Below are 22,584 nucleotides of genomic sequence, written 5' to 3' on the forward strand. Positions count from 1 at the left end.
CCCAATCCTACTCCTACTGAAATCAATGGAAAGACTAATGATCCTTAACATGAATTGGGGTGGGCCTAATTAGTGTCAAATGAACACTTGGAATTAACTGTAGAGGGCAATGTTGAAGAGGACTAGCAGGTAATTTAACTTTACCTTGCACAGCTAAGCCAGCCAGCCGGATCCCCTGATCCAACGAAGAACGCAATCGACCATCAAGAACATCTTTTTTCACTTGTAGGTAATATTGATATCTGTCAATAAGTGAAACAATAAAACGAGACCCAAAGTTTATATACTTGGATATTTTCTACAGAACAAAGATTGCTGAAGACAGAACGTTTTTATGCAAAGGTTGTTTACTTAAATTGTACTGTGTATGGTGCAGATGCCATACATACAATCTTAATTAAAGCACTTTAAAATCACCAGTGTGATCCCTATCAGGACCGTTGTTCCCAACTGTACAAAAGAGAGAAATCAGAATTCAATTGTGCGATTATTGGCCCACACCACAAGAGTGACAGCTTCTGGAATTGCATCCAACCATAAATTCTGTAGGTGCAACTGAGGAACATACATCCTTGTATGCAGCGTTGTTGTAGCCGTGTTGGTCCCAGGATCGTGCAGGAGGTCAGACTAGATGATCATAATGGTCCCTTCTGACCTTAAAGTCTATGAGGATATTAGAGAGACAAGGTGGTTGAGCTAATGTCTTTTATTCGACCAACTTATGTTGGTGAGAGAGACAACTTTCCAAGCTTACATGGAACTCAGACCTGAAGAAGAGTTCTGTGTAAGCTCAAAAGTTTGTCTCTTGGAAGGGAACATACATCATGGCATTCCCAGATCACATGCAACAGAATTGAATTAATCTGGGAGGAAGGCACAGACCAAATATGCAGGATAACAGGAAATGGAATTAGGCTTGGTCTACATTTTTATACAGATTTTGTACCAGTACAACTGTTTCTGTTACGGGTTTGATTTTTACCAAGAGAGTTAAAATGTGTACAACCCTTCTAGTATGCCTTATCCCTTTTCCTGTACAAGAATAGTTATGCTGGTATAACTGCACACTAGGAGAATTGTACTGCTTTTACTATACAGAGTGAAAGCAGTAATCTGTTTGTGTGGACAAGTCCTAACAGTATTAAAAAAGATCCTTGTTCAAACTGTAAGAGCAAGTAGCTCAAAGTGCCATCTGACGTTTCTGTACGGTGCATTACTCTAATAAAAACTTTCACAGTCTTCTAGAGTGAACTCCTAAATCAGCACAAATGAGATTCAGGATCTTGCCACTAGACAGCACCAAAGTTCTGGTGAGACCTGCATTCTCAGGATTACAGCAATAGTAGCAATACTATAATTTGATCAAGAAGGCATTTTCAGTGTAAAGCCCATTTTCATTTCCTTCAAATTAGAGAAATTCCCCTTTGAGATGAATTTTTTCAAGTTTACTTACAGCCCAAAGTTGAATTCTGGGCGAAGTGAGTGAAAAAAACCTTTGCAGATAATTTTGGGTTACTAGATTTAAAACAATAAATAAAATAAAAGCTAAGATATTTTCACACATTTTCTTGTGTTCTGTAACTCACAACCAGTTTCATTTGATAAGTTTTGATTTGGCATGCACATAAAGACTGAAGAAAAAAAAATTGAAAAAGACTCCCATTAATTTCAATGTGCTCTGAACAATTTGATTGTGAGAAAGGAAAGCATGAACCAATGAGAATAGCACACAGCCTCTCTGCCTCCAATCTCAAATTTCACAACTCTGGGATTGTATGGCCTGGAATTCAGCATACTGTGCAAAACATAGATAATCTGAAATTGCAAAGAAATGGCACAAGAGCCAGGCAGAAAGACTACCAGACTTCCCTTTGTCATCACCTTAAATGGAGGTAGGGGAACACTATGCTTATAATTTCACTTCTGCACACTAAATGACTTGTAGTCCATGGGAGTTTTGCCACTGACTTCAATAGGGCCAGGATTTCAACCACAGTTCCTGCAAAAACTATAGATAAGCCACACTGCAGAATACATGAACAGCAGAAAATATATCACGATACCAGAGTTACTGCATCAGAAGTCATGACAAGATTTTGAAAAGTAACTAGTGGTTTTGGGTGTCTCAAAATTCTAGATCAGTGGTCCTCAGATTTTTCAGTGTCACGCACCCCCCCTTACCTGTCTGTGCCCCCTGACCCACAGAGCCATGGCCACGAGCAGGGTTGCGGCTCCAGGGGGGAGGGGAGTCTTGGACGGAGTAGGAGGGCCGAGGCTGGAACCACAACTAGGGGTGGGGCTGGAGCCGGGAATGGAGCCGCAGCCAGGGGCTGGGGCCAGGGTCGTGGCCAGGCCATGGTTGGGGGCTGAGGCTGGGCCAGAGCAGAGCTGGGAGCGGAGTGGGGCTCGGTGATGCTCCCTCCCTGCCCCCTGTGGCGCCCCTGAATGTTCCTCCGTGCCCCCCTAGGGGGCACACCCCCACAGTCTGGAGACCTCTGTTCTACGTGTTCAACTTGCAACACCTTTAAAAGGCTTGATTTTAGGGAAGTTCTTAGCACCCACCTTTCTGATAACCAGGTTCCTTTATATTATCTCACATTGAACACCCAAAAATGGGGACACCCACAAGCACAAGTCACTTTTTAAAATCTTGACCTGAATGTTTTTTACAGCACCTCTATAAGGCACAGTGTTGCGCGGTGTTGAATTGTATTAAATGGATAGCATATACTAAACCTGACTGGCTGCTGGGCATGGAGATTGGTTATTTATTTATTTTGTAATATTTGCTAATGGTTCCGATATACACACATCTATGGTTAGGGTGACCAGATAGCAACTGTGAAAAAACAGGACAGGGGATGGGGGGTAACAGACCCCTATATAAGAAAAAGTTCCAAAAAACAGGACTGTCTCTTTAAAAATGGGACATCTGGTCACCCTACCTATGGTAAAGAGAAAGAAATCCAAATAAAATAAATAAATAAATAAAGGCAGTAGAAATGTAAAACCTACCAACCTTATCTAAAATACATACTATTAACTCAGTATTCATTAGAGTATTCCCTTGTACTTTCCCATATTTGCTGTATGAAATACTACAGATATGGACGTTAGCTAACTGCATTTCTTAGTTGGGGGGCATGGACCAGCACTCATGTCACGCTCCCCCCCATCAGTATCCAGCCCAGGCCGGGCAAGCTAATGATCTAACCAGCAATCAAATTTGGTGATGAATCCTGATCACGTGCCACTTGAGGCACGTTGGGCATATGCTAAGAAGAATCCTTATTTAGGCCCTGCTCCAAAGCCCATTGAAGTCAATAGAAGGTGGGGTTTAGATCATGCCCATGGCTATCTAAAGCATCTGTCAAGTTTTTAAGTACCATCACTGTATAGTACTCTTGCACAAAGAGTTAAGTCGTAGCTGCTTACGTTATTTCTACTAGGTGGTCACCATTTTCTTTATAAATCCTTATTTTCAGAATTTATAACTTGGTCATAAACGTATGCTGTGGGCTGAGACTTTGGCATGCAAGAGTTCAACCTGGAGCAAATTATTTATTTATATTTACAAAGCATGCCCGCTCTTTGATCTATTTCAAAGGACTATGAACAGCTGAGTTTAGGCCCAAAATTCCAGTTTTAGCCTTGGTTGGTGGTGGGGGTTTCGGTGGTGGTTTTTGTTTTTAAAGGGGATTGATTGTTGGGGATGGGTATCATAAAAGCTACCATGAAAAAAAAGGGCTATCTGAAATTAGAGAAAAGTTATAAACACCGCATTTTCTTTTGGGGTGGAAAACATTTGCTTGCAGGAGAATAATATGGATGTACAACCCTCCAAGGATAAAGTAGAAAAATGTAGCCCTGATAGGAACAGAGTAAAATCTAGAAGCCTGCTAGGGTTGGGAGAAGCTTGTTGGGATTGAGAGATAATAACGGGCTCTGACATCGCCTTTGCTGTGGGACTCATGGGAGCTCTTTGGACAAACGTTGGGACTGTTGCTGGGTGCCAACTCTGGTTCTATTCCAAGATAGGGGACGGTCATACTCCAACATGCAGGGTCCCTGGGAAATCACCAATTCCCTGACATCACACTAGATCGTATGTGGTGGGAGGAAGAAGTCGTGGGCTCCACTTTCTAGGAAGGGGTGGAATAGAGGAGAGACTCCAATACTGCTCCATAGGTACACAGCTCATCCATGCTGCAAGGTCACTGTCTGGCTCTGTGCCCGTTCAGCAGGTGAGTCAGCCTATGGCCCACAAGCTATGAAATCCTTAGGGCTCCTTCATATGAAATCATATTAATTAAATGTTATTATATCACTAGCCAAGATTATGTGTTTTTGATTTAACTGAAATTAAATATTTACTTAGAATCCTAGATGAATAAAACATTTTTTTAAATTGCCTAAATAAATATTCACTTCAGAGAAACTGTCTCAGAAAAGCAGATAAAAATATGTATTTTATAAACTTTCAATGTTTTGCATATGTTGGATAAATAAGCAAATATAATAGGAAAAAAACATGGTTGCATATTGCTACAAATTGTTACACAAGATGGCAGAAACCAAGAAATTCACAGTTATGAAGCCCTGGTTCAGAGTTATGGGGAAAGGAGAGAGAATAAAAACATGAGCTGAGAACTGAGGTTGAATCTTCTTTGCTCATTTTGGGTTAGCATTTTCTGAGCATAGTCTTTAAAGTTTAATAAAGGCTACCGCAGTTTGCCAGCCTGTAGTTAATTCCAAGGGGAATGGGAGTGGACAACAAGTCTGAACAAAACCATAATTACAAGGATATAATTTCCCACAACTCCATTCAATAAACACAGAAAACATTACGAGTATATTTGTTTCTATTGCTTCAATAAGTGAGCCCTGTTTTTTAAAAAGTAACAAAACTGCAAGCAGATACTAGAGATCAGAAAATATCTGAACTTTGTTAAAATCTAGAATCTGCCAATATCAATCAGTCAAATACCACAAAAGAGAAAACCAAATGAGCTCAAAAACGTGGAAAAAGGGTGCAGGCTTAAAACTTCATTCCATGATCCAGCTACAGCTGCGTACATCTCGAGAAACTCCAACTGACCATATAATTTTGCATTGCAAATTTAGCACAGCCTATATCAGCACTATCTTGCATTGTCACGTTTGTTTACAATATTTTTGGTTTAGTATTCATAACATGACTTCACCTAATGGGATGCTTTGTCCACCACACTCTCTCTGATGCATAACTGGTGCCCCTATTATAAGGAGGAAATAATCAGGTTCCCCATAGACTGGGGAATAGACTTTTGTTATTTTGGGTGGTGAACTTCTTAAATCTCAAAAGCCAAGCATGGCGAATACTGGAGGAGAGATCATCCTGAGAAGTTTATTGGGGCATTCAAAGATAGCAGGTACTGAGTCCTGCAGAGCCATACCAGTGTTGGGTCCTTCCCCTTTTTGCTACAAACTCACAGATAGAACTTTGTAAGGAAACATTGCATTCAAAGCACTCTATTGATCTCTGCTTCTTCGGCGGAGGACAATGTAACTGCTGCACATATAGAGTACTGCCCCTGGTCAACAGATTTGGTTAGCAGGGCTGGTGCTCCCTAAGCTTCAGAACCCAAGCTCCAACCCAAGCTGCAACTTCAATTCACTGTCTACACTGCTATCTTTAGAGCACTAATGCCGGCCCAAGTCCATTGACCTGGGTTCAGAGGCTCGCTTCTGTGGGCTATGTAGACATATCCATAAATGGCTGACAGCTACACTACAGCCAGAATCCAGGAACACCAGTGCCAAAAATACAGCCCATTATGTTTCAACTTAAACCAAATGAATATTTCAAGACTTGTGGAGCTTATAAACTGGCATTGCAGCAAGACAAGTGTAACGCTGACAGACCCCGGTTGTCAGCAGGCGGGACCAAACCAGGGACATCTCTGGAGCTTAGTGCATGAGCCTCTACAGCATGAGCTAAAAGACAACTGACCGTTAGCTAAGGCTATAGAACAGACTCATTAATATCTCTCTCTCTAAGCGGTCTTGGTGCCACTAGATGGGACAGAATGCCACACCCAGGAGGTGTGTGGGTTACACAGACATTGAAAAGAATGGGCATTGGACAGAGGAAGCTGTACAAATCAATCAGGACCCCTCCCCTCCTCTTTCTGGCTTCCAGTCCTCAGGAGATGCTACAGCAGATCTTCTATACTGTGCAAGGGATTCTCCCCAAGCGTGCGCAAATATTTTACGTAGGGATAGGGCATCCCCGTAACATACACATTCACATTCACCAAGTTAGAGTCAAACATTATTCATTATTTCTTTTCTTTTTAATAATCCCCCTGTGAAGAAAAGAAAACAACATGATCAGTGGCAATCAGGCTGCTTTCCTTTACACTCCTGCAGCATTTGTCTGCAACAGAGAATCTCATTTCTTTGGTTAAGTCACCTAGAGAACAATAAAATATATTATGTACTGAAGGGGATACTGTGAGCAGTATTGTACTTTGGATATTTCTATTTTACTTGCCTCCACTGTGCATCAAAGATGTGGGCTTTTTTGCCAGACACATCAGTTTTGGAGGGCTGGCAAATGTTATTTCTGGTTTTTTAAAAGATAAATGCAAGTCTGATTTTGCTGGGAATTTTTGTCAAGTAGTTTACAAAATGTGCATTAGTTACTCAAGAGGTACAACGCCTTTAGAATTGTCCCTAATGATGTAATTACTGGATTGACTAGCAGTTTTTCATAACTCATTAGGTACCTCTTTGGAGCCAAGCCGATCTGTTGGGTAACTGCTAAACTACATAGTTTTGTTTTGGTTTTTTTAATGGAGGAAAGAAGAGAATGGCTGTAATGTTACACAGAAGCAATAAAAATCATTAAGAAAATGGAGGGGAGGTAGTTTGGCCGTCAGAGGCACAGTACAGGATTTTAACATTCAGTCCTTCCGCTCTTTTACTATTTCAGTATTTTTTAAAAAGTGATTAGATCATAATACAGACCTATCAAATTAGTAACGTAAGTGCTACGCTGGATCAAAACACTGGTCCAGCTAGTCGAGGATTCTGTTTGAGAAAGAAACAAGAAACCCTGCAGTGGGCAATCATGGAATAGCCTGCCTATAGGGGAAGTTTCTTCTTAACAGCATGCTTACATCCCTTGGTGTAATTATTTTTTAAATATTAGCATCTCCAGTATGGATAGTCTTGTTGTCCATATAATTTAAATCTTTTTAATTCTACCACACTCTTAAAATCAATTATATCTTGTGGCAGTGAGTTCTACAGGTTGTGTGGTATGTTTTTTTAAAAAGTATTCCCTTTCTTTCCTTTTAAATTCATCTATCTTTTATATTCTCATCTTCCATACCGATTCAATCATTGGCCTACGTGCTGAGAGTGCAAAGGAAGGTGCTGATTAGCACTGTCTGAAATGGTAAATCTCTGTAATGTAGACAAATCTCCACCAGTCTGAGGTGATACCCATGTGAAATGAGTTTGTGGTAAGCCAACAGCATCCAAGAGAGGGCAATAACTTTTTCTCATTGCAGACCTGATAGGTTTTGAAATAATAATAGAAAAAAGGGAAATGCTCAGTCCTTCAGGCATCCAGATACAACCTTTAGTATATTGGCATAAATGGTGTTACTATCAGGTTATGATTTCTGGTGCTAGATGTGCTGAAACAGATTTTAGAAGCTGTAATTCAATCAGTACAGTTTATTCTAAAGGCACTTTAAAAAATACAAATGTATATATTGATGATTTTATGGTAGGTGACAGTATGGCAAGTCTTCATCTCTGTCACTGGAATAATTTAGATTCTGATAAATACCAGAGTAACTAACTTGCTCCACTGGAATTGCACCAACCATTCTACCAATGGAAGCCTGAGGTTTCTGGATACTAATGACAGCCATTTATCTAGGACTTGTGGTAGAATATCTAATACGGTAGCTGTGTTTCACTACTAAAGAGTAAAATTTTGGAAGATTGTCATTTAGTGGAAGTCCACCACACCCTGAAACGGGGAAGAACCCTCAGCAGGCTAGCCAGGAAAAACAAGGAAAATGAAGAGCCTGTACTGTACCCATCAAACTCCTCCCTTTAGAAACTCAAGCTGTCCATGCCAACTTTTAAGTGCAGTCATAAATAAAAGGATCCTGGGTCAGAAAATCCTGGAGCTTGAACAGCCTCATCAAGAAATTCCAGGTTAATTGCAGGTGACTGATCAACAAACCCTGGCAAAACCAGAATCAGAATTGCCTTCTAGAGCTGGATGAAAAAAAATACAATGTAACATTTCATTTTGTGAAATAAAAAAGAAAAAGAAAACAACTTCTGGGAGTTTTTAGCCCTACCTACTGATACAAGAGGTCCTTGCTGGGCCAGCATTATTCCCATGACATCTGTTCACAGGACCAAAAGGGAGGATAGTTCAAATACACAACTCCTATCACCTACCTCTGCCTGCTTCAACAAACAAAACTTTTTAGAGGCATCTGTTTGCAAACCTGCTATTGTAACTCTTCTCAGAAGGGTTTTTTCAGGGTCAGTCGGGGAATTTCCTTGGGATTCTAGGTGCATCTCCATCCCTTAAAGCTCAGAGGATCCACTGGGCCAACACTCTCCTGCAGGCTAGCAAATCTCTCATGCAGTAAATCTGCCAACTGGACTTTGATGAGGGGAACCTCCAAGCAACCAAAAAATATCCACAGTTATAGGAAAGTGGCCTACTGAAAAGGACAAGGAGGTTTGTGGAGGGGATAGCGGAAGATGAACGACTTTGATTAACAAAAATGTCAACTTCACAGAGAATCACATTCCATTCATTTCAGCGGGCGTTTTGTGGGCATATGTTCAGATAATACATTCTGTTAGCTGACCTACTCGTATTGCCAGCAGCAATAAGAAGCATATGCAAAGGCAAGTTACCAGACCAAACTGATTCAAGCTCCCAAAAAAGATGCTTAATATTTTTCACATTGAGGCCCAGCTACAGTATAATCTCTTATCTAAAGGTAGCAGAATGTGAAAACCTAGCACAATTAATTAAAGGTACATCCTTATAAAAAAAATAGTGCTGCATTGCTCATGTTACTTGCAAGCCTCATTTGCTCAATTTACTGCTTAAAAGTTGTTCTTATTTATGCATTCTAAAAAAGACTGACAATCAAAATTTCAGACCTATTTTGTTCCATGCTATACATAAGCACCACCAGATTACAAACAAAAACATGCATTTCAGGCATCATGGGCCCAATTCTACTCTCCTACTGCTGTAAATCAGAAGTAATTCTAGGGAAATCAATGGAGTCAAATTGGTGAGAGTGAGAATACAATCAGGCATTCAAGAAAGAAAAAAGTATAGACATTGGGATTTGGAACTGGATGGCTCAAGAGATTAATAACAGGATTTGAAATTTTTCTTGTGTAAACTGCTAGTTCAAATCCAGCCAAACTCACTGGGGATCAAAAGTTGTTGCTGTTTGGTAGTCAATGTGAATTGAATTGCTAGTGAAATTCCTAGTGGTTAGGTGCCAATCATTATCACATTCAGCATCTTTGCCGGGTGTGTTTGGAAGTGAATTGTGGCTAGGTGAGTGGTGTAGGGCTTTGGTTGTATGGAACATCGGTTCACCTTCTGTGGGGAGAGGGGTCTGTATGTTTGGATAGCCTCCACCTCAGTAGAAAGGGGACCAATCTCTGTGGGGACAGGCTGGCTTGAGGGGGCTAAACCATCATATCTCAAATGCAGCCACCATGGCCATGTGTGGCTACCAGGGGATTTTCATGCTGCCACAACCTCCTGGGTGGTGATTGGGTGGGGGGGGGGAAGAAAATAGGGGGGAAGGAAGCAGTGGCCCCTCCCCCGGGGCCACCAGCAGGGGTCTGGAAACACAAACAGTGGAGGAGCAGGCAGCCAGTGAGTTCCCCACCTTCCTGGGGCAGAGGGGTCGAGCTCAGCCCTGGCATGGCAGGCAGCAGTCTCCAGCCATGAGGCTTCGGGCTCCACCTCCAGGCCCCATCCCCTGGGCGCAGGGCTTCAGGCTCTGGCCTCTGGCCATACAGCGGCTGGCTCTGGCCCCTGGCTGTGCAGCAGTGGGCTTTGGCCCCATTCTCACCCCATCACCCCTGGCCCCCGTTGCCTCCCCCAGACCCCTATCCAGTCCCCCTATCACCCCTGGCCCTCTTGTCTCCCTACGCACTTCCGCATCCAGGGCTTAATTTGTCCCCTGGCATGCTGGGGCTGAGTAAGTCTGCTGTGAAAAGTGATATTTGTATGCTTGTTAATATCACTTTTCACAGTAGACTTACTAGCTAGCTGGGCGGCTATGAAAAGTGATATTAACATACAAGTATCACTTTTCACAGCAGCAGACTTACTAGCCAGAAAGTCTAAAATAAAAAAAAAAAGCAATAAAAAAAGTAAAAGAAACAAGAATGACAAGAATGTACAAAACACCTTATTTGTGTTTCTATTCTGTTTAGGTCCAGTAAAGAACAAAGTCAACTGTACATTATTTTTATTATTGAGTCTTCAAAACCCCCCCTACATAAATGATTTGGACATGCATATGTGCATATTTATTTGTCTTTCCTAAAACTAATTAAGTATTTTAGGAAAAATTGTCAAAGCAGCCACCAGCAAGAGTTGGTGGCCGTACTTTGAGGCCACCAAAAAATTTGTTGCGAGAACCCCGGGACTAAACTCATAGCGAAAGGGAGGGTAAAATTAAAAGATAGGAGCACTCAGCACAAAATTGAGATGCTGAGAACAAATTTAATCAAGAATCTATGAAGAGAAGAATAAATGAGCATAAATTGAGTCTAGCTGGCATTACTGAAACCTGGTGGGATGATCTGCACAACTGTAATGTTAAAATCAATGATTATAAGCTATTAGGAAGGACTGAGTGGGCAAAAGGGGGATGGGGAGTAATGCTCTACATAAAAAATGGCAATACCTGTTTCCAAGTCACCAATAACTCGGAAGAAAATGATTTGAATGATCATGAAGCAATGTCTTAACAGATAAAGCACAAAATGAGGTACCAGTTGGTGTCTGCTACAGACCCCCAAACTACACTAAGGAACAGGATGACTGCCTGCTTATGCACCTATCTATAAAGTGCAGGGGGAGGGCGGAGAAAACTGTGTGTAGGGTGGCCGACTGTCTAATCACACAAACCTAAACACCCTTGCCCTGCCCCTTCCCTAAGACCCTGCCCCCTTTATCCCCCCTCCCTCCCTCCCACTCTTTCACCAGGCTGGGGCAGGGGTGCGGGCTCTGGGCTAGGACCAAGGGGTTTGGAGTGTGGGAGGGGGCTCTGGGCTGAGCCTGGGGCAGGGCTGCAGGAGGGGTGTGGGGTGCCAGCTCTGGGAGGGAGTTTAGGTGCAGGAGGGGGCTCCAGCTGGGACAGCAGGTTGGAGTGCAGGAAGGAGTGTGGGATGCAGGCCTGGGAAGGGAGTTTGGGTTCGGGTGGGGGCTCAGGGCTGGGGAAGGGGTTTGGGTGTGGGAGGGGGTTTGGGGTGCTGGCTCAGGGCTGGGGCAGAATGGGGTGCAGGAAGGGCTTTGGGGCGCTGATTCCGGGAGGGGGTTCAGGGCTGAGGGGTGGGGGGAAGGGGTGTTCGGGATGCAGACTCCAGCTGGGAGGCACTTACCTCAGGCAGCTCCTGGTCAGAAGCACAGCCAGGCTAAGGCAGGCTCTCTGAAGCTGCCGGCATGTCCATGGAGCTCCTGGAGGGGCAGGGGGCTCCGCACGCTGCCCCTGCCTGTAGGCACCACCTTCACAGCTCCCATTGGCCGCAGTTCCCAACCAATGGGAGCTGCGGAGTTGGTGCTCAGGGTGGAGGCAGCTTGCGGAGACCCTCTGCCCTTGCCCCTCCCCCGCCAGGGCCACAGGAATGTGCCGGCCACTTCCGGGAGCAGCGCGGAGCCAGGGCAGGCAGGAGCCTGCCTTAGCCCTGCTGTGCCGCCGGACTTTTAGCGGCAGTTTGGCTTCAGTAGCCTCCGAGAGATAAAGCCTGATTCCAGGAGACTCCTGGTGAAACCGAGAGGGTTGGCAATCCTAACTGTGTAATCATGGGGAACTTCAATTTGAGTGTCATATGCTAGAGGTCTCATGCTGCCAGTGCTTAAACATAATTGGAATTTTTAAACATTATAGAGGACAATTTCCTAACTCGAAAAGTGCTGCAGCCAACACTGGGGAATTTTATATTAGACCTTGTCTTAAGAAGAACCGATCGCAGAACTAAAGGTTAATGGTAGCTTAAGTAGAATTGATCTTTACTTGATCACATTTTATAATGTGCAAGTGGAATAAATTCCAGAACAGTCATCTATATACTTGATGCTTTAATAGGGACAGTTTCACAGAGCTGAAAACAATTATGAGCTAAATCAATTGGGAGAAAGAATTGAATCAGAAAAATGTGAATGATAATTGGGAATCATTTAAGTATACATCACTAGATGCCCAGAAGCCACAATTAAGGAAGAAAACTATGCTGGTTAAAAAACCAAACTGGTTTAGAGGGGAAGTGAAGGTAGCTGTAATAAATAAACAAACAAACAAACAACCAACAAATGGAAGAAAGGTGAAATTAACAGTAATGAGCATAAATCAAAAATTAGGAATTGTAGAAAATTGATAAGGGAAGACAAGAGACACAAGGAGAAATCTATGGCCAGCAGAGTTAAGGACAATAAGAATAAGTTTTAAAAATATATTATGAATAAAAAGAATCTTGACAATTGTACTGGTCAATTACTACATGGAAATGGTAGAATTATCAATAATAATGCAGAAAAGGCAGATGCTCAATAAATATTTCTGTTCTATATTTGGGGAAAAACAAATGATGCAGTCTCATTGTATATGCCTTCCATTTCACTAGTATCTCTGGAATATATTAAACAGAAACTACTAAAGTTAGACATTTTTAAAAAAGCAGGTCCAGATAACTTGCATCCAAGAGTTTTAAAAGAGCTGGCTGAGGAGCTTGCTAGGCCATTAATGTTGATTTTCAATAAGTTTTGGCACACTGGGGAAGTTCCAGCAGACTGTTAGAAAGCTAATGTGATAACTTTTTAAAAGTATAAACAAGATTACCCAGGTAATTATAGGCTTGGGATGGGGGGAGGAATAGCTCAGTGGTTTGAGCATTGGCCTGCTAAACCCAGGGTTGTGAGCTCAATCCTTGAGGGGGCCACTTAGGGATCTGGGGCAAAAATCAGTACTTGGTCCTGCTAGTGAAGGCAGGGGGCTGGACTTGATGACCTTTCAGGGTCCCCTCCAGTTCTATGAGATAGGTATATTTCCATATATTTATTTATTGATCCCAGGCAAGATAATGGAGCAGCTGATACAAGACTTGATTAATCAAGAATGAAAAGGAGATAATGTAATTAATGTAAATCTATTTATGGAATTAATATAACCTATTTATGGAAAATAGATCCTGTCAAACTAATTTTTTTATGAGATTACAAATTTGTTTGATAAGGTAGCATTGACGTAATATAAAGACTTCTGTAAGGCATTTGACCTAGTACTGCAGGACATTTTGATTTAAAAAACTAGAACATAAAATTAACATGCATTACATGGATTAAAAAATGGCTAACTGTTAAGTCTCAAAATAAAACTAAACTGGGAATTGTCAGGGTGGGTCTGTTTCCAGTGGGTCTCACAGGAACTGGTTCTTGGCCCTATGCTATTTAACACCTTTATCAATGACCTGGAAGAAAACATAAAATCATCACTGATAAAGTTTGCAGATGATACAAAAATTGTGAGTGGGGTAAATAATAAAGAGGTCAGGTCACTGAATCAGAGTGATCTAGATCACTTGGTAAACTGGGTGCAAGCAAATAATATGCATCTTAATATGGCCAAATGTAAATGTATACTTCTGGGAACAAAGAATGTAGGTACTTACAGGATGAGGGAGTCTATCCTGGGAAGCAATGACTCTGAAAAAGATTTGAGGGTCGTGGTTGATAATCAGCTGAACATGAGCTCCCAGTGTGATGCTTTGGCCAAAGGAACTAATGCGATCCTGGGATGCATAAACAGGGGAATCTTGAGTAGAAATAGAGAGGTTATTTTAAGTCTGTATTTGGCTCTGATGAGACTTCTGCTGGAATACTGTATCCAGTTCCAGTGGTCCACAACTGAAGATGATGTTGATAAACTGGAAAAGGGTCAGAGAAGAGCCACAAGAATGATTGATGAGAAAACATGCCTTACCGTGACAGACTCAAAAGAGCTCAAACAAAGAGAAGTTTATGGGGTGATGTAATTACAGTCTGTAAGTACCTACATGGGAACAAATATCTAATAATGAGCTCTTCAATCTAACCCAGAAAGATATAACATGAACTGGAAGTTAGACAAATTCAGACTAGAAATAAGGTATAAATTTTTTAACGGTGAGAGTAATTAACCCTTGGAACAACTTACCAAGGTTCTTGGTGGATTCTCCAACACTGACCATTTTTAACTCAATATTGGATGTTTTTCTAAAAGCTATGCTCTAGGAATTATTTTGGGGAAGTGCAGCGGCTTGTGCTATATGAGATGTCAGACTAGATGATCACAATGGTCCCTTCTGGCCTCAGAATCTATGACTCATCAGAGAGGCCGAAGTACTGAATATGCTTGGAGACTTAACTCAGCCCTACAAGTTCTCCCTCCTGGTGAGGGTTGAAGTACATGGGAAGGGCAGTGTAGGCCACTGCTGCTCATGTGTGCTTTATCTGTTCAATAACAAAGGACTCCTTTTGTCTCTAGGCCTGTCAGTTCAGCACTTTTCACTAGCACTAAATTCTTTTGGGGGAAGAAAGGAGAGAGAGAGAGAGAGAGAGAGAGAGAGAGAGAGAGAGAGACATGTAAAACACAAGCTCAGATGAAAAATGCTCTGCAAGTGTTTTGTTCTTCCTGCAAACCACAAGCTGCTACATGTGCCTAGGCCTTGTTAAGGCCCGTAGGCATGATACAAGCCTTTCATAACACATACTTCTCTCTTGAAAAGCTTACCCAGCAGACTTGGTCTTTCATTATCCATCAATTTCTACAATATTTAGAAAGAAGGAAACCCCAGCTACAACAAGTCTAACTTCCAACCTAGAATCTTTACTGTTTGTTAATAGTGTATTATACTTTTTGGATACTCTAAGTTAAAATAACCCCTTAAATATGAAATTGAACCTTAAATAATAAAGCCCAGTAATAGCATGCTTCTTCAAGAGAGAAAGGCATGCCACAACCTGATCCTTATTTACTGCCCTTGAACTCTTGAATTAATTATAACAAATTACAGGGAGACTAGGTACAATTCATAAGCACAATAAACTCCCTAATAACCACCTATAATTTAATCTGGGTTAATCCAAAATACCAGAGTTATTATTCAATACAATACACCAACATGCTTTTTAAAGTAAACATTTGTGGTATTGTCTAATCTTCACATAGGCTGAGCTTGACTTCTTCAAGTTGAATTGGCTTCATAAATTTCAGTGAATACAAACCCAAGTGACAACATAAACACTTCAGCATTCAGTCTGGCTAGCCCAGTTTCTAGAGCTTGGTATGGAATGGGAAAAATAAGGCAAAATCACAAACTGAATTAAAGGGGGTGAGGGAAATGTACATTTTGGCAGGTTTTCAGTTGAAAATTATGTGTTTGATGCACACATGCATATTACAGAGACACTAGTACAAGAGACTTGGTGGTTAACACTTTGTTAACCATATTTCTTTGAAAGTGTATTTAGGTCTGCTGCTCTGATCAGCAAAACACTTAACCATGTGCCTAATATTAAGCACATGAACAGGCCCAATAGACTATTCATGCATTTAACATTAGGCACGTGCTTAAGTACCCTTCTGAATTGGGGCCTGAATGAAGGCGGCCCCAATCTTTTAAATCTCTTGATGATCGGGGGAGGTCCCGGATGACTGGAAAAAGGCTACTGTAGTGCCCATCTTTGAAAAAGGGAAGGAGGAAGATCCGGGGAACTACAGGCCAGTCAGCCTCACCTTAGTCCCTGGAAAAATCATGGAGCAGGTCCTCAAGGAATCAATTCTGAAGCACTTAGAGGAAAGTGATCAGGAACAGTCAGCATGGATTCACCAAGGGCAAGGCATGCCTGACTAACCTAATTGCCTTCTATGACGAGATAACTGGCTCTGTGGATGAGGGGAAAGCAGTGGACGTGTTATTCCTTGACTTTAACAAAGCTTTTGATACGGTATCCCACAGTATTCTTGCCAGCAAGTTAAAGAAGTATGGGCTGGATGAATGGTCTATAAGATGGATAGAAAGCTGGCTAGATTGTCGGGCTCAACAGGTAGTGATCAATGGTTCCATGTCTAGTTGGCAGCCAGTATCAAGTGGGGTGCCCCAAGGGTCAGTCCTGGGGCCGGTTTTGTTCAATATCTTCATTAATGATCTGGAGGATGACGTGGACTGCACCCTCAGCAAGTTTGCAGATGACACTAAAACTGGGAGGAGTGGTAGATACGCTGGGGGGTAAGGATAGGATACAGAGGGACCTAGACAAATTAGAGGATTGGGCCAAAAGAAATCTGATGAGGTTCAACAAGGATAAGTGCAGAGTCCTGCACTTAGGACAGAAGAATCCCATGCACTGCTACAGACTAGGGACCAAATGGCTAGGCAGCAGTTCTGAAGAAAAGGACCTAGTGGTTAACGTGGATGAGAAGCTGGATATGAGTCAACAGTGTGCCCTTGTTGCTAAGAAGGCTAACAGCATTTTGGGCTGTATAAGTAGGGGCATTGCCAGCAGATTGAGGGACGTGATCATTCTCCTCTATTCGACATTGGTGAGGCCTCATCTGGAGTACTGTGTCTAGTTTTGGGCCCCACATTACAAGAAGGATGTGGAAAAATTGGAAAGAGTCCAGCGGAGGGCAACAAAAATGATTAGGGGGCTGGAGCACATGATTTATGAGGAGAGGCTGAGAGAACTGGGATCGTTTAGTCTGCAGAAGAAAAGAATGAGGGGGGGATTTGATAGCTGCTTTCAACTACCTGAAAGGGGGTTCCAAAGAGAATGGATCTAGACTGTTCTCAGTGGTACCAGATGAAAAAACAAGGAGTAATGGTCTCAGGTTGCAGTGGGGGACGTTTAGGTTGGATATTAGGAAACACTTTTTCACTAGGAGGGTGGTGAAGCACTGGAATGGGTTACCTAGGGAGGTGGTGGAATCTCCTTCCTTAGAGGTTTTTAAGGTCAGGCTTGACAAAGCCCTGGCTGGGATGATTTAGTTGGGGATTGGTCCTGGTTTGAGCAGGTAGTTGGACTAGATGACCTCCTGAGGTCTCTTCCAACCCTGATATTCTATGATTCTTTCTTCCTTGTTGGACAAGACAAACAGAGCCTTCACCATTTTAAGATCTCTTTTAGACCTGGTTGTAAAGGGAAAAAAATGTATAGGTACTTGATGACAAAATATTCTATTTTGACAATGCTCCTCCCCTTTTCTTTCCACATTTATTCTTTTTTTAACATAAAATATTAAAATATAAAACAAATAAAATGGAACAATATTTTGTAGCCCAATTACTCATGAGGTCAATAATGAATAACATACACCACTTCATCCATAGATCTCAATGTGCTTTACAGAGGATGGCAGTATCTCTGTCCCCATTTCATAGATAGGGAAACAGAGGCACGAGGGACGTGACTTGCCAAGGTCACCCAGCAAAGCAGCGGCGGAGAGGGTAACTGACTAAGTCCCCTGTCTCCCAGTCCATTGCCCTATCCACTAGGCTACACTGCTTCCCTTGTCAAACTCAAGTGGATTTCAAATCTGATGTGAAAAATCTCTCGCTAAACCTCCTTTGTTGTGTTTTGTCTGTAAGCGATGAGAGAAATGGAGGTTTCCATGGGTTATTTCTGACTCTGCAGTTCAATTATTCTTTGATTTAAGCTGAATAACTGCAATTCTATTTTTATAAGTATAGAAACTAAAAGATGACCCATGGCTGTGTATGTGGAGAAATATGTATCTTGTTAGGAGAAGAGGACCACAAGTCCAGAGCAGCTGGCTCTCTCCCCTTCCCAGCCCCCATGAAAAAAATGTCACTAGATTCTGCCCTAAAATACAGATGTCTATAACTCAGCCTACTTCTTCCACTAACACTGGCTGACTCGGTTCAAAATATGCTGTTGCCTGCCCTGAAAGGTAAGTGCGACTAACATTAGGAGTTATCATCACTGTGGGAAAAGATGGCTTAAGTTACATATAGAAGCAACATGAGTCAACAGTTTGAAGATTTTTCTGGTAGCCAGCCAGGTTAATGGTCAAGTAGGTTAGAGCGTCATGCTAAAAAAAAATTCATGAGTTGACTAGAGCAAATGCTATGTAGCCTGGAAGGTAAAAACTTCATAGGAAATCTCTTTTTAAAAAAAGTGCTTTAATTCAGAAATAACTTGCAACTGCTGTTAATTTATTCTTTAGGCACAAACAAGTCACTACGGAATTCTTTTTCAAAGCACTCTGCTCTAGAAGAGACCTAATGTCTTGATTTCCAAAGGCCAGGCACCCTTTGTGTAAAAGTGCATTCACACATCACTGCTCCTGCACTTAGCAGTGCAAACATCTGTGACCCCAAAATAGCACCTGTCCACTTGCATATGTGCGAGTTCACAATCTCAAAATAATGGGGTTTGTGGGTACAAACTCTGACACTTGTGTACTCAGGTGCTAGTTTATTTAAAGGGCGAGTATACATTCAAACTTTTACAGAACACATGCAGGTGTTTGCACTTGGAAACTGCAGGCTCTGGTACTGGCAGCAAAACTTTGCTCATGCACAAATAGGGGCTGGGTTAAAGTCAAGCTGAAAATGTACCTCTAAGTATTCCATCATTTATACTGGGAAACACAGGATCACAAATCTTCAGCTGACTAGGTAAGCCATCAGTAGAGCCTTTGGATCAGATTCCAAACTCAGAACAGTGTAAACCTATTTAGAGGAGTTTTTTTCCTGCAGTGAGATCAGAATCTAGCCCATTAACTGTACAGAGCCTTTGTCACTGACTTGTCTTGGAAATGTTGCCCGAAAATATTGCTTAAAATGAAATGTGAGGAGTCAGAAGCTTCTACAAAACAGATAAAACTATCTGGCTTCAGCACTGTCAGTATATCTTAAGATACATTCCTGTGAAAAGATTGCCTGAATACCCTCCCCTTTGCACTAGTAACTAAAAGCTGGCAATCCTGCAGAAAGCAATACATTTCACTCAACTCTCTGTCTTTATTTTTTGCAAAGACCTTGGAGACCTTCACGGGTATGATATTAAACTAGTCCCCACTTATCAGGAGATAATGGATCAAACCGTGGAAGACAGGGAAATTCTAACATCTCAGCAAACATGACCCTGTGTTAGTGAACAGTGCTCTACTAAAGGCAGGATGTTGCCAGCACACTATGTGAATCAATGCCCTGCCTGCTGGGTGAAGTGGATTTGTTTTATTAAGTGAGTAATTATTCGTTGTAAAACCTTCAAAAACAGCTGAAGATACCAAGTGCCACAGCAGCTGCCAAAGATAAAACAGTGAACCAGTAAACATCTCACCGCACAGGAATCTGCCATCTTCCTACACTGGTATTTCTGCCAAATTCTTGTTGAGATTTTCATAAGGATCGCCACACAAACACTTCTTTTAAACTCAAAGTCCCCAGGACTGTACTGACATCCAACTGCAGATTTTTTAGCCTTATATCCTGCCAAGAGGGGAAAAACGCTGAAGGTATTTGGCTGAAGAAGAAAGCTGCTTCTAGAACTATTTCCATGGTTTGTATATATCTTAGAGAAGGAGAAAGTTTGCCATACCTTGCGATATAACTACCAAATTCAACCATTTTTAATAAAGATTAGATAGGTTATTGCAAATGTGGTTTTCACTTCTTGATTTTTGACACAGTAAATTTAAAAGCAACAGCTCACACATTTTTGCATCACATTTCTTGCACGATTACGTGTGAATCACATAATTGTGTCAAAAATGTGTGGGGTCCTCAGGACTCTCCTGTTTAAAACACAGGCCCACTGTACTATATCCAGGGTTCCTTTAATAGCTGACTCAGTAACTGAGTACTATTACACATGTACAGTATAGGTGAGAATGTTATTCTGTGATCCTTCAAATGTCATCTATTCTGAAATGTAATTGTAAAAATGGCACTTTCTTACACAGCAGATCTGGTGTGTGTGGGGGAGGGGGGGGAGGTGCTGTTGTAGCTGTGTCATTCCCAGAATATTAGAGAGACAAGATGGGTGAGGTAATATCTTCTACTGGTCCAACTTCTGTTGGTGGGAGAGACAAGCTTTCAAGCTACACAGAGCTCTTTTTCAGGTCACAGAGTGTGCATGTGTACTCAAGTCAGATCTGCAGTGAAAAAGATACCACTTCTTTACTACACTAAACCAGCACAGGTCTGGGAAGTGAACTGCACAAAAACAGAATTGTTAACTAGCTCCCAATTGCAGAGTCACCTGTACAACACCATTGTCTTCAAACTGTGCAGTTATGCATAGCTGAGGGTATAATCTGAGGAAAATGAGATTTGAACAGGTGTAAATTTGGGCTTCATTTAGTTCCCAGTATCTCTACTATTTGTGGAGATGCACAAACCAATAGAAACAAGCAAGGCTTTCAGATCCTAGGCTGAATTTACAGCTCTGGCATTTAAAAGCAAAATTGATATAGAATTCATTGAGACACAAACAGGGAACCCCACAATGCCCAGTCAGGAACAATGGTCTCAGGGTTACAGCACTGGACAGGGACTCTGGAGATCTGGATTCAATGGGCAGTTCTTCAACAGTCTTCCTCTCTGACCCAGAACACATTACAATCTCGCTATGTCTCGGATCCCCGTGTGTCATATGGGGATGATATTTCCATTCACCCACTCTTTGTCTATATTTAGATCACAAGCTTTTGGGGCAAGGAGCATCTCTCCCTATGAGCATGTACAGCACTTCGCACAATGGGGCTCCAATGTCATTTGGTGCTACTCTAATACAAATAATAATTATTAGAGCCATATACTTCAATTTTTACTTCTCTGTCCTGCTGAGCACACAGGAAGAACTGTGGGAAGGCACTTAAGAACTATTAGCACTTGAGTGATTTAGCCTGTGTCCTCACTGCAAAGTGGGTGGGTTACCAGCCTGAGGGCTTGGCTACACTTGAAAGTTGCAGCGCTGGTGGAGGCTTTCCAGTGCTGCAATTAGTAACCGTCCACACCTGCAAGGCACATCCAGCGCTGCAACTCCCTGGCTGCAGCGCTGGCTGTACACCTGGTCTGGTTGGGGTGTAACGATTGCAGCGCTGGTGATCCAGCGCTGCTCGTCAAGTGTGAACACACACCAGCGCTGTTATTGGCCTCCAGGGTATTAGCAGATATCCCAGAATGCTTTTATAAATTACTCTCTTTGTTTTGTTATGCAGCCTCTCTTTGTTTTGTTGTGAACTCGGAGCTCCATTGATCCCGGAGCTGCTTATAACACAGCTCCTGTTTGCTTTGATCAATCTGTACCTGGCTGTGAACAATCAAATGAGATAATGAGGCAGGCAGGGAGTGAGTGTTTGCTTGACAGAGAAACAGCGGGGAGTCCGTTTGGATGCAGGCTGTTTGCAATTAAGAGTTAAGACTAAGGGGTCGCGAACATTTTCTGATTTTTCAAGGCAGGAAGCTAAACACACAGTGTTGGCTCCAAAAATCCACTCTCTCTCTTTCTCCCCCCGCTCCCTGTCACACTACACCACCCCCCACCCCCATCTTTTGAAAAGCACGTTGCTGCCACTTGAATGCTGGGATAGCTGCCCATAATGCATCACTCCCAACAGCGCTGCAAATGTGGCCACACACCAGCACTGTCCCTACACAGCTGCACGACCAGCGCTGTAACTCCCAGCGCTGCAACTTTCAAGTGTAGCCAAGCCCTGAGTGAGCAGAACCTAGACGCTAACCTCCAGCCCCATGCACGTCAGGTTGAAAGCACCACTTAACTCAGGTGAGAGGTTTTTGTGTAGGGACAGGAGAGGGGTTAGGGACAACACCCAAGGAAGAGCTCAGGTTAATTCTGCAGTGAAGATGTATCTTTGGTTGAAACCAATGTTGTTAGCCCCAGTGTGAGTCTGCTGATGAAGCAGCCTCTCACAGGAAGAGCTAAGCTCTTGAGAAAACTAGTCCCAAATCATTTAGGGCATATGTATGTCAAAAAAAAGAGTTCCTTCAACTACACCTGAAGACAAATTGGAAGCAGTGTAGGCTATGGAGCAGTGTAATGTTCACTCTGCACACAACACTGCCTAATGAGCAGGCAACACTGTTCTGTATTGACTGGAAGAGGTATTTTTATTTTTTAGGATAACCCCATGTAAATCACATTGTAATAGCCTAATATTTAGGTGACAAAGACAGAGATCACCATGAGATTACTTAACTCCTCTGTGCTCAAGTGCTAATAGTTCTCAAGTGCCTTCCCACAGTTCTCCCTGTGTGCTCAGCAGGACA

At 42.3% G+C, this 22,584-nt stretch overlaps 1 protein-coding gene across 4 annotated transcripts in view; it reads right to left on the reverse strand.

Annotated features, from left to right (window-relative positions):
- The window catches only part of PTPN14 (protein tyrosine phosphatase non-receptor type 14), a 190,468-nt gene that overhangs the window by 58,732 nt on the left and 109,152 nt on the right, over positions 1-22,584 (reverse strand). For all 4 annotated transcript variants that reach the window (XR_005596362.1, XM_039530999.1, XM_039530997.1 and 1 more), the window contains one exon: positions 145-242. Coding sequence is in view for 3 of the 4 variants with exons in the window: in XM_039530999.1 (XP_039386933.1) it covers positions 145-242 (98 nt within the window). In the remaining variant the exon portion in view is untranslated. The remainder of the gene's footprint in view (positions 1-144; positions 243-22,584) is intronic.

Source organism: Mauremys reevesii, linkage group 3 (assembly GCF_016161935.1).
Source record: "Mauremys reevesii isolate NIE-2019 linkage group 3, ASM1616193v1, whole genome shotgun sequence".
In the NCBI taxonomy this organism is placed as follows: domain Eukaryota; kingdom Metazoa; phylum Chordata; order Testudines; family Geoemydidae; genus Mauremys; species Mauremys reevesii.